This window comes from Homalodisca vitripennis, unplaced genomic scaffold, assembly GCF_021130785.1.
Source record: "Homalodisca vitripennis isolate AUS2020 unplaced genomic scaffold, UT_GWSS_2.1 ScUCBcl_6272;HRSCAF=13410, whole genome shotgun sequence".
NCBI lineage: Eukaryota > Metazoa > Arthropoda > Insecta > Hemiptera > Cicadellidae > Homalodisca > Homalodisca vitripennis.
Window position 1 is genome coordinate 19,728 of NW_025782381.1, and position 12,622 is coordinate 32,349.

A 12,622-nucleotide genomic window follows, 5' to 3' on the forward strand; every position below is an offset into this window, starting at 1 on the left:
GGGACTGGGTCTTAGAGCCAAGCATAAGACATATTCTGGCTTTAGGTTCAATAGCCACTGTTTCAAGCAGAAGTTGGAACCATATAAGAATGTGCACAACTAATGATAACCAAGAAATATAATAAAGCAAAAAATTCTTATTCTCTCGGACAGCCAGGCAGCTATTAAGAGACTACAAGTTTAATCTAATGCTGGTGTTTAGTTGCCACCACATGTTAAAGGAACTAAATATAACCAAGTAGAGTTGGTGTGAGTAACCGGGCCAAGGCATCAGAGGAAATGAAGAGGCACTCACTGGCAAGAAAGAGGGCAGAATCCACATTGATAGGTTTGGGACCTTGTTTTAGTATGGCCTTTAGTTATTGACAAGGGGTTTGTAAAGAATAGGGAATAAAAAGTTAAAAGTTTCAAAGCATAATTCCCGAGGATTAAGAATGTCAAAACTATTCATACACCCGCTACAGGAAGGTAACAAAATGGCTTTGACCTTACCAAAAGAACAACTAAGACTTCAGATTTAACGGATCATGGGCCTCTCTGGAAACACCTTAAGAGACTAGGACTGAGTGACAAAGAAGTTTGTAGATTTTGCAATAGGAGTCGGCAGACCATCTCTGTGTGGTCCGTCCAGCCATCTCAAAATGTTGACTCATGTGGATAAGAAAGGCTTTCCTTGTGCCCTGTGATATGAAAAGACGTGGGCACCAGAAAGCCAGCAGAGTTCTGTTAAAGCTTGCAATTTCATGGCAAACTAACAAGGGGAGATAAAAGACCTCAGGTCCAATTGCATTGGGCTTGTTAGCCGTACTTTAAACCCTTTCCTGCCCATAGGCTCCATATGGATTCAGTTTCTTTCTGATTTTCTAGAGCCAACATCTGAAATCTTACAGATTTTAAACTCTGGGGACGGGTAAATTTGATGTTTGGGTGGGAAAATGATTTTTTTCATGTTGGCAGACCTGTAAATTCTCAAAAGAAATAGTTTTGTTCAGCTGAACTCACAGCTACTACATCAACTGCTGAATTCGTCATTTTCAGAGGTAAGTTAGTGTTATTTACTATTGTTATGGAAAACTGGGAAAAATTATAATGATGTTGCCTAGGTTTTCACAAATGTATTTACTTACATAAAATTAAGATAAGTGGTATAATCTATTGTAAAACAACCAAAGTATAATTGAATCCGTATGGATTCTATAGGCATGACAAGTTCATTGTTTTTATGGTAGTGAAGTTCTTCCTATGCCTATAAGTGCCATATGGATTCAGTTATTTTGTTCAAACGTCATGGTTCCTGCTGTACCTGTAGGTGCCATATGGATTCAATTTGATTTAGACCAGTAAATAGTGCATTTTAATCTGTGTATAGTCTATTGCCCACCCATAAATATGGGAGGAGGCAATAAAAATATTTTATTACAAATTTTCAAAATACTCCTTTATTTATTTATAAATATGCTAAGATTGCCTTTTTGTATAAAAGCCATTTTGTGATATACATCTGTATTCTTCATAGCCTATTTTTTTATGAACGTTATAGTAAACTAATTTAATTTCCAGATGGATGATCGTGACGACGGTGTTATACAAGAGTGGCTACTTTTGCCAAGTAGTGATATATCGGAAGAAGAGGAGATTGGAAATGAAGAGAATGAAGAAGACCTCGTATTTGATATAATTTTCAATCGGGGCTTAGAAGAGCAGCTAGAAGCTGATGGAATAAATTTGGAAGAGGTATCTGAGTGAAGTTTTTTAATAGCTTAGTTACGTTCCATAAATTAAACGCTGTATTTTTTTATTTCGTAAAAGATGGAGTAGTTATTCAAATTAATATAGCCTAGAATAAATTTTAACAAAATATTTTTTTTTTTATTTGGGAAAATAATTTAATAATGCATGGGTTCCCTACTTTGAACCTGTTTTTTTGTTTCTAACTAAAAAACTTTACATAACTTACTTTTAATTTATTTTGCAGATTCGGGTTGCAGTGTCTGAGGGTGATAATGAATTTGGAGACGTTGAAGAACAGGAAGCCGAAGACATCCAATCTGCATCTGAGATTGTGACTGCTTTACCAGAAGAAGAGGACGTGAGTATGGCAGATCCAGACTATATGCGTCCAGGACCTTCTACAGGTAGGCCTATACATAGAAGAGGGAGGGGAAGACGACAAGAAAATGCCCCCAGAGTAAGACGTGCTGTACAAAAGGGGATAGATCCCCAGTATCCATTTGGAATAAGGAAAAGTTCATCTCTCCTAATGTTCAGTGGGAAGGTACTATTCCTAACCCCCCCACAGAAGCAGCTTCAAAAACCCCATTTGATTTCTTCTCAATGTTTATTGATGAAGAAATAATTCAACTAATAACAGAGCAAACAAATCTTTATTCTCAGCAGAAGGGAAAGGACTTGAGTGTTACAAATATTGAAATACAACAATACATTGGCATATTGTTGCACAGTGGAGTAGTCAATGTTCCCCAATATCGTATGTATTGGGCAGCGGAGACTCGCTACCCAGCAATTGCTGAAGTTTTGCCTAGGAACAGGTTTGATGATATATTAAACCATTTTCATCTTGTTGATAATACCACACGAATTCCTGGAGACAGCCTTTTCAAAGTTCGCCCTTTGATAAATACTATTGCTGAGGCTTGCAGAACGATTCCACCAGAACAGAATCAATCCATCGATGAGCACATGATACCATTCAAAGGGACTTCACACATGAAGCAATATGTGAAGAAAAAGCCCAAAAAATGGGGGCTACAAAGTATTTATGAGATGCGGAGCATCAGGTTTGATGCACGGATTTCTCAAATATACATTGGGAGTGAAAAGACTTGTGGTGACTACGGTCTCGGGTTCAGCGGTGACATTGTAGTTGAACTTTGCTTGGATTTGCCAAATGATAAGGGCTTTAAAATTTTTACAGATAACTGGTTCACCTCAATAAAGTTATTCAATTACTTAAAGGAGAAGGGGGTATGGGGTACCGGAGTAGTTCGTCCAGATCGAACCAATCATTGCCCACTGTTGGAAGAGAAAGATCTAAAACGGCTCGGAAGGGGGTCACATGACAGTGCTGTGGATACAAAAAAGCAGTCTTTTGGCAGTTAGGTGGTATGATAACAAACCAATCACTATGCTCACTGCTATTGACAACATTGAACCCATAGAAATATGTAGGGAGATGGTCAAAAAAAGATCGCCAGCAGGTAGATGTTCCCCGACCAGCCATTGTTCAATCCTACAATGAGTCAATGGGAGGGGTTGACTTGTTTGGGATGTTGATTTCACTGTATCGAATTGATTATAAGGAGCAAACGTGGATATATGCGAATAGTTCACTGGTGTTTTAATGTTTCAGTTGTAAATGGGTGGCTTTTGTACCGGCGCTTTATGAAGCAAACTGGGCAAGAATGTAAATACACGCTTGTACAATTTCAGTTGTATGTGGCAAGAGCTCTGTGCTCTAAAGGAGTCATAACGGAGAAAAAAGGACCTGGAAGACCTCGGACTGATACTCCTCCAATTACTCCTAAAAGAGGACCGAAGAGGCTGCTACCTGTTAGTGAATCAAGGTATGACAACGTAGCACATTGGCCAACGCCTGTTGGGAATAAGTTGCGTTGCGCACATTGCAACAAAGGACAAAGTAGGATTAGGTGTCCAAAAGTGTGCAGTCCACCTGTGTTTGACCAATGTAAGCAACTGTTTTTTACAGTTTTCATAACTGTGACTAGTGTGTATATTGCAATCTGTAATAATTTTGACTAGTATTTTAATAATACATTGTTCATGAAAATACAAAATGTTATTGTTATTATTCTCCTATGTATCTACCCAGTTTTGTTGTTGTTGTAAATTAGTGCCATATGGCACCTATGGGCAAATAATAGTGTAGTGGACAAAGTAATTGATATTGGATACTTGTGTTCCTATAGAATCCATATGGACACAGTTTTCCTAAATGTTTAAATTGTAATGGATTTTCAAAATAATTAATGAAAAGTGTTTATTCAAAGTATAAATAAAAGCATTTTTACAGAAAATAATTTTTTTTCTTACTTTTTCATAATTTGGGCATGAAAGGGTTAACAAGCAATAAAGAAAACATATTTTTGTGTTATCCATTGTTGTGAAAAATCCATGCAAAAGACTGCAGTAGGGAGTAAGTAGTGTAACTAGTGATCTTCTGATGTCAACCCTCCAAACCTTTCCTGAAACAAACAAAATTCTTTATGAACATTTAGAATGCTGTAACTAATTTAAAATACACTAACTGAAAATAATTATGAATTTAGATATTTTAAACTGTCACGTAAATATTGTGCCATATAAGTCTTCAAATATCTTTAAATACTAAAAAATCCAGTACCTAATTATGTGAAGTGCATGGTTAACAGACACAATTATAGTCAATGTTTTTATTAATTACCTGTTCATTAACACTGTAAAAAATGTAATTGGTGGTTAAATTTAAATGTTAGAGAACTTATACATAGTATCCACAAATAACTGTATCAAACTTCACCACTAGATTTGTTCCGTCATAATAAATAAGAAGTATCAGAAAGAGTACAGTTGATAAGGTTTAAACTTTCTAACTCTATTTAATTTTAAAATATAATTTTACCCCGTGCTGTAATTCACTAGTGGTAGTAATGAAAATATTTCTAATGCTCAAAGAATCTTCATTGCCTAGATATTTTTTTTTATTTACAGTAAAATTATTACTATTTAAGATATAAAAAATTGCCGTTACTATACCATAATCTGAAATACCTCTAACGTAATTTAGTTTATCTAGTTATATTGAGGATTTGATACTTATTAATATCAATGAGGCTGCAGTATAATAAGCAGCCACTGCCACAATCAGATCATGATTATCGAATGATATCATATCATCGATATTTATGATCATCCCACCTAAAAATACTAAAAGGAAGATGTCGAAACCAAATAAAGTAATAGATATTTCAAAGAACAATTTGGTTTTCTGGTTTCAAATCTTACAAATTAATTTATAAAAATTAATATGAACTATAAATTAAAATATAACTAATATACTTACAGACAAAAACAATAACATTTACTTACCTGTAACTATTTTAAAGGTTAAAATGTGAGAGACCTTGTGTGAAGCAAAGAACACACATACATCATTATTCTTGCTGCCATTAGTCAATAACCTAACATATGATTTCACTTAGAATGTATTTCCAAACCAGATTTTAAATTGAATAAATTTCTAACGATAATCTGAGTTTAATTTTAGGTTTTAAAAGTAAAACTTATACATGTAATAGAAAGGTATTTATTTCAAATTTGTAATAAAATAACTTGAGAAACTGTATATTTAAACTACTCTTGAGTCACGTAGTACTTACGATTACGTCACAAGGTAGACATGTGTGATAGCATTTAAAAAATGCTCAAATGGATACCTACCAATAATCATTACATCTCTTAGATACATATATATACTAAAAGATGGTCAGCAATGCAGTTACTTCTGAGTATTTTTTTTTAGGATTTCTTTGTAGCTCTGCAATTCAATAGTTAGGGTGTTTGCAGAAGTTAATCTTAGTCAATCTACAATGGTTTATATGTAAAACATTGCTCAAAATTTAAAAAATACATTTTCGAGCATACATCTACATATTTCATCACCATTGTTCTTCTCATTGTCATTAACCTGCTACATAAACAAAATAACAGCAGCTTGCAATGACTAGCGTACTCAGTACGTTATGAAATAAAAACAGCTGGCAATTATTTATAGGTTAATGTTGTATTTGATAGTATCGATAATCATGATTCAATTGTTGGGGGTGGCCGCTTATTATACTGCAGCGATCGACAATTCGATAATCATGAATATTAGTAGGTTGGCCACTTATTATACTGCAGCTGAAATTTATAATGGTAATTACTTAAAAAGTGTTACTTGGATAGCAATATTAGAGAAAAAAAGGCTCATGAAAAAACCTTAAAAAAATTTAATTTAGAGAATTTCATAAATTTGCCTTTAGACCTAAAATACTTGTATTTTAACAAAATCTAGTTTTAAGATTGCCTATGAGAAAAAACAGTAATTAAAACCTCCATCTGTTAGACAACTGGGGACTAAAAATAACTGCTAAAAGATGTTTTCTCCAATGTTTGAACCACTAGTCACTAGTCGATTTTGTAGTCATCTTTTAATAAAAACATTTGCTTTCCAAAAATAAAACAAGTAGGGCAAAAGTAAATTACACCAAATTAACCACGATACTTCACAGATTAATTTTATATAGTTTATTGAATAATAATGCGTAATAAGTATGGATCAAAATTATAAATTTGTAAAATAAATCTTAGTTTGCAGTGTCTAGTTGCGCACTTAGAGAATGTAAAAATCAGGACTTTTTCCCTATTACTTTTGCCATGGGAAATTTCATTTAGGAATAAGTTTAGCTACAGAATTCCTTTCTCAATAAGATCATCTGCTTCAAAACATCTGTTCGTTGATTATATGTTGCGAAGAAAAGAACTTAGACGCAACCACTGTTTGTGACATATGCATATCTGTAATGATAGACTAGTCACTAGTATTTTTGTTGTTTTACATAATTTGAGTTTTGCTGGTACCAAAACTACATCAAACTTTTTTCTTATGACATTTGGCCATTATAGCAGTTATAGATATCTTTCAAGGGAATAAGTAAATTATAAATGTTTATTTTGTTATCAAACTTTCGAGAGGGACTATAGCCGCCATATTGATGCACCAGCATTACTAATAATTGTGTATTCTAAACTTGTATTTGTGAATTCTACGCTTGTACGTTATAAACTATGGTAAAACAATAGTTTATTTGTGATTCATTTATTGTACAATAATTTAGTAACATTCACAGCTCTGTAGGCTGAATTGTGATAATAAATCAGGTAAACTATTTATTATTAGACAGTTTTTACCATAAAATTTACTTCATTTTAAGCATTTTCTAACGGTAGGCTATATTGTGTGTTTAATTTATTCACTTAACCCTCCGAGCATCCATCATATTTCCCTAAAACGTCCACCTGTTTTTATGGGTTTGCAGTCTTTTTTTGCATAATTCATAAAAAAATCTTAAGAATGGTTTAAATATAGAGTATTATAGCCTCTAAATCATTTTTCTTGTAAAGAATCACAGAATATGATTACATAAAAAAATGTTCTTTTTGCAAACAGCCTGTGAAAGGGAAGAAAATATTTTTTTAATAATAAGTATCCACATGTTAGCCTATTAGTTTATTACTTCTAGAACAATTTCATAATAGGCTAATTATAGCAACTTTAGTCATGAACACATAAATATACAGGGTTATAGGGTTCTGCGAATATATTCATAATGTTATTACAAACTTACATGGATATGCACAAAATTTGAATATTTGCCTAAATTTGGTATTGTTAAGTAACACAACAATAACATGTTCTACTGATGTTGGAGCAACCTGAGGGGCTACTTCTTCTGGTGCTGTTCTTGTGAGTTCATCAATTAGAACCATCACAAATTTTCTTCTGGGCATAGGCTTGTCTGTGTTTTTTTAATATATAAGACGAAGGAGTCAAAATTGCCATGTCAAGGAGATTATAACAGATTTTTTTTTTCCAATAGCGAGTGGGGGTCCGTAAGCATGATATGTGATAGATAGATTTATCTTTCATGTCCACTCCACCCATGTATAAATTATACTTCTGTATCATTTATGGCTTTACAGCCTCAATGGTGACTTTTGAACCCGTAGGTCTTAGGCATGACAAGCTGTTGACAAAAGGTATACTGGTTTTCGGGTTTTTTGTTTGTTGTTTTTTTTCTTATTAAATGCAAAATATGATACATATCGTTACAAATAACATTTGATTTATAAAAATATAAAAATTTCAGTATTTATAAAAAAAAGTTTTTTTTACTTTTGTAATAAAAAGTTAAGTTTCAACCTAATTTGTGTGTATATGGTTATTTTTTAAGATTTTTTTTTTCTTTATACCATGATAAAGGCCATATGATTATAAATAAAACCCATGTGTAATATCCGTAGCTGTAAGATAAAAGGCCGGGGCGGCAAATCACGAATTTGGACATTACCAACGTATTCTGCTCACCCGTACCTGAACAAAAAAATATACATAGTACTAGGGGGTGCAAAATGACAAATAACATGATTTTAGGGGGTATATTCATAAGTGATTAAGTTTCTAATGTTTTAATGTTCAGTTTGTGTGCTGTGTCTGGATAATCTGTTTACTTGAATATTTATCTGCGTGCCGGAAACTGATAGCAGCCTGATAACGTATCTGTTATCTGAGTTCTCGGGGGCAGAGTCAGTTCTTCACAAGATATCGTGTTTCAGTAGGTAAATCAACCATCCACTAGTTCGGACCAACCCTAGTGAATTGTGTGTGTCGCAGTGTTTAGTAGGGCACGTAAAGAGTTTACGTTTTAACCGAAACGAAAATTATTTCCTTTTTTAATTGAACATGGGAATTTTTAATAATGAGTGTATTTGTTTGTCGTGCAGTCGCGTGTGTTGTTTTTAAACCGGGAGACTCTGTTGTTTCGTTTGCGATAGGAAAATTAGAAAAATTAGTAAGAAAAGTTTTAAATGTTACAATTTTTAAAAATCCACTTTTTTGTTGGCTGCTGCCTCAGCTATATCCACCAACACACTAATGGTAAGTGTTCTCTGTTAATATCCATCTATATATTTATATTTGAGTTTTTCATGATTTATTAAATTTTTTTTTACTTTACATAATTGCCTTTGCATTACATTTCAATTTATATTTCTGATCAGCCCTTCTAGAATTTTTATATTTTACTGATAGGTACTTTACAGGTACTTACATCGAGGGATGTTTTTCTTTAAATGGACATCAGCGCGGGCTTCGGCAAGCACCAAAGGCTGATGGCCAGAGGCACTCGTCTCATTTCGATAACAAGTAAATTAATTTGTTGCTCGAAAATTAAGAAAAACATTGTTCATTTTGATCAAAATTCTGCTCATTTCAGTATTATTTTTTCATTTACGTTTGCAAAGATGGCGGCGCAACCGATGACATCATCACGAGGTTGAATCACGGTCATTGGTCACAAAAGGTCACGTGACGCTAGACGTGGATGTAGAACATGGAGATATTACTGAATAATAGTTATTTAATTTTTTATGTTCTAGAACTTCGTTATTTCTCATTTCCACCCCATCAAACCTTATACTTTTTTTGTTCTATTGGACGATTCCAATAAGTTAATAACGCAAAACTCGTATTTATTTCCGCTTCCGGCCGTTAATATGATAATTACCGTAATATCTTATTCTAGAATTTTAAAGGCATGGCAATATATGTATTAACAAAATGCTGCCTAGTACCTACATTTTATAAACTGTACTTCATTTGTCAGAGTTTAGAAATTACTTAGTAATGATGTAATTTTTCCAATACATCTAATAAAACATTAATACAACACCAATAAATATTAATTAGTAAATTTAGAAACAAATACTTGCTAACATATTTACATAAAAGTTTACATTTACTAAACACTAATAACATTTACACTGAAAATTCACGTTTTTTTTTTTTTTCGCTTGAACACAACTTAAATCATACATTACTTTTATAAAGAAATACAGTATAAGTTTACTATTTTATTTTGTATTTACTCAAATGCTTGGTTATCGGCACATAAACAACAAGAAAGGCCGTTACACAACACGATACTCGTCCGCTACGTCGCGTGACTAGAAGACAGAATCATCGTACAGTTACTTATCACAGCTCACTATTTTCGGACGAATTTTCCTTATCAGAGATCAAAATAAACTTCATTATACGTTCCTTCTTCTATAATGAATCAAAAAAATACTCGATGAGTCATACTTCCTATCTCCAAATCGTCGCCAAATAGGACACACGAATGACCTGACATTTTCGAATAATATAAAACGTTGTTCTTATAGTTTTTTTATTTAATTGATTGTCGTTAATAACTTGTAAATTCCAAAATAGGTTAAATAAAGTCAGTTGTTTTTAATACTGTAATTTATTTTGTACCCGATAAGGAAAACTCGTCCAATAATAGTGGCTTCTTGATAAGTACCCAAACAAACATAAGTTTCACAGATAAAATAGTAGAGAAACAACATAAAACTCGTATTTATTGATAGATTGGAACCTATTGAATACAGCCATCTGATTATTTGGCCAAAATAATCTTGTACTATATAAAAATATTATCAAAATACGAAACGTCAAAATTGGCGACGCTGGCACTTTATGCACTTTTCGTACCGTCAAAATTAGGGACGATGTGGCACTCAAAGGGTTAATATAATATTACGCCAATAATAGTGCGGGTTGAATTAATTTGATCGGCAAGTGCCCTCCGTCTTATTTTAAGACGGCGACATTTAGGAGAAAAGTGCCGTTAACTTAAAACAAGTAGGCCGACGCTCGGAGGGTTAAAATAAAAAACAAAACCCTAAACTTAAATTTAAAAAATTAATCCCACTACATATAGGCTAAATGTTCCTTGTTTTGTACTTAAAAATAAAATATATAATAGTGTATATTTTTATTTCAATAATAAACATTTTATATAGGTTTGAATAAAGGTGTGCATAACTAGCAAAATGGTGCTTGTCATTAGGCTACAGGAATTTCAAACTGCGGATCCAGGGTTTAAACATTATGTTCATAAGGGTCACAAAAACTTACATAGGTAACTATCTTACCTGAGAGCCTACCGCCCTACCCTATAGCCTAACACCCTACTTGAGGGCTATCACCCAACTTGGAAGCATCCATCCCGAGAGCTTACCAACTGCTCTGAGGCCTTTCCACCATAAAGAAGGGTTTTCTCCCTTCAGAGAGATTTATTAGTTTTTTAGTCCTTTCCACTTTAGCTAATCAATATTGTTATTCTCGTCACTTAATATTAACACATTCCATTAAGAAAATCTCCACAAGATGAAATGGATCTTGTAAACTAGTTATCAAGGAAAAATTGCTCAGCACAGAAAAATAGTTCCACTACTTCATTATTTGTCATGTCCACTACTTAGAAACCTTATTATTTTTGTTTCTGAAGGCTGATAGTTAATCATTGGGTTAATATAATATTAAACTAATGTTTTGCCCACTCAGCCAATCATTTCATATTTTTAAATAGTCGGCAAGATTTGAGTATTTCTTAGCCTTGAGAAAAAAAAAAAGAACAAGTAGCTACTCACCTTATTTAATGCAATTCTCTACCATAATCAATGATTCATCTCTTCAAAGGTAATACAATAATTTACAATGCCCACTGGCCAATGTTTATTATTCTCCATATATAAGTAGCTAATTTGGTAGATAAAACTAAAGGAAATTAATTCTCAAAACTGCCTTTCGTCTAACGCATCAATGATGTAATCGCCATATTGGTCAGGTGACTCAGTCAGGTCTTTTTTTTCTTCTTTTTTGCCTGTTGGCTGGCCCTTTATAAACTTATAACGCGGCCACGTAGTACACTTGTTATGACTTTCTTTCTAGGTATTTGCCGTATTCACTTTTTAAACCATGAACCTTGTGGTTGCCGGCCAAACTAAGAACAATCCGTTAGTCTTTGCATTTTCCAAGTCATGTGTTTTTTTCTCTTTTTCTTTCTTTTTTGTAATTTACTATATTGCTATTAGACTCTCAGATGTTTATTTCATTTTGTTTGTGTTTCTATGAAGGTTATGTAGAGTAAAATCATACCCTAGAACCATAATTTCTAACCTGTTCTGTGTAATTTTATGGTTAGTTAAGAGAAGGAAAAACTAAGGATATCTTTTTGATTGGATTATAGGATAGGGGTTTTGATATTCTTAACTGCCAGAAGTTCGTCAGGCATAACCTAATCCGAAAGAAAGGACAACTGACCAAGTACCTAGGCCATTTAGGTAACAAACATGTATTCCAAGTGTTCCATAACCTAATCAAAGTTTACATGGTTCTACTACTATTTTTAAAAATTCATTAAATTTCTTTATAAATTTTGGACACATTATCATATCCTTTTTTTGTATTATCTACATGCCTTACGGCTGACTTGAAATTACACCATGAAGTCCATTTTCACTTTAAAAAAGATTTTTGCACTGATTTCATCTTTGATTGCCTTCGATCATTATTCTTTGACTAGGCTATTATATTTCTGTTTATGGTGGTCAGAAATCGACTTATTTCTTTATATAATATTCCGTCAAAACTGGATAATTTTGTTTTAATATTTCTGGGGTATTGTCATCCGGTATTCTTCTAATTTGTTGGAAACATAAGTTCCTTGCATAGTCAAATTTTGGACATTTCATTAGTAGATGATTCGCAGTCTACCTTCCCTCCTGCAGTGCAATTTAAGCACAAAGGAGTGAAATAAAGTTTCATTAGATGAAGTGTTCTTGTACACTGTGACATGTCCTACCCTTAGTCTGATGTATGATTATATTTACTATTTCCCTTCTGCTAAGTCTCATATCTTGGTAATCATGATAGCAAAGGACTAATAAGTTGAATACTCCTATACCACCTGGCCTTTGTTGTATTTAGCATCAAGTT

General features: G+C 33.1%; 1 protein-coding gene across 1 annotated transcript; it reads left to right on the forward strand.

The window, feature by feature from the left end:
• Nucleotides 1-1,551: 1,551 nt before the first annotated feature.
• Nucleotides 1,552-2,531, forward strand: LOC124373733. Its single transcript, XM_046832080.1, has 3 exons — nt 1,552-1,734; nt 1,976-2,275; nt 2,463-2,531. The coding sequence occupies exons 1-3, from the start codon at nt 1,561-1,563 to the stop codon at nt 2,529-2,531; spliced, it is 543 nt and encodes a 180-aa protein (XP_046688036.1). The 5' UTR covers nt 1,552-1,560.
• Nucleotides 2,532-12,622: the final 10,091 nt, after the last annotated feature.

Bases quoted from the DNA above. Each gene is read 5' to 3' on its own strand.
- LOC124373733 (XM_046832080.1), top strand. From the start codon at position 1,561: ATGGATGATCGTGACGACGGTGTTATACAAGAGTGGCTACTTTTGCCA. The intron at 1,735-1,975 runs GTATCTGAGTGA...TTTATTTTGCAG, and splicing joins ATGGAATAAATTTGGAAGAG to ATTCGGGTTGCAGTGTCTGA. The intron at 2,276-2,462 runs GTACTATTCCTA...ATTGTTGCACAG, and splicing joins TCCTAATGTTCAGTGGGAAG to TGGAGTAGTCAATGTTCCCC.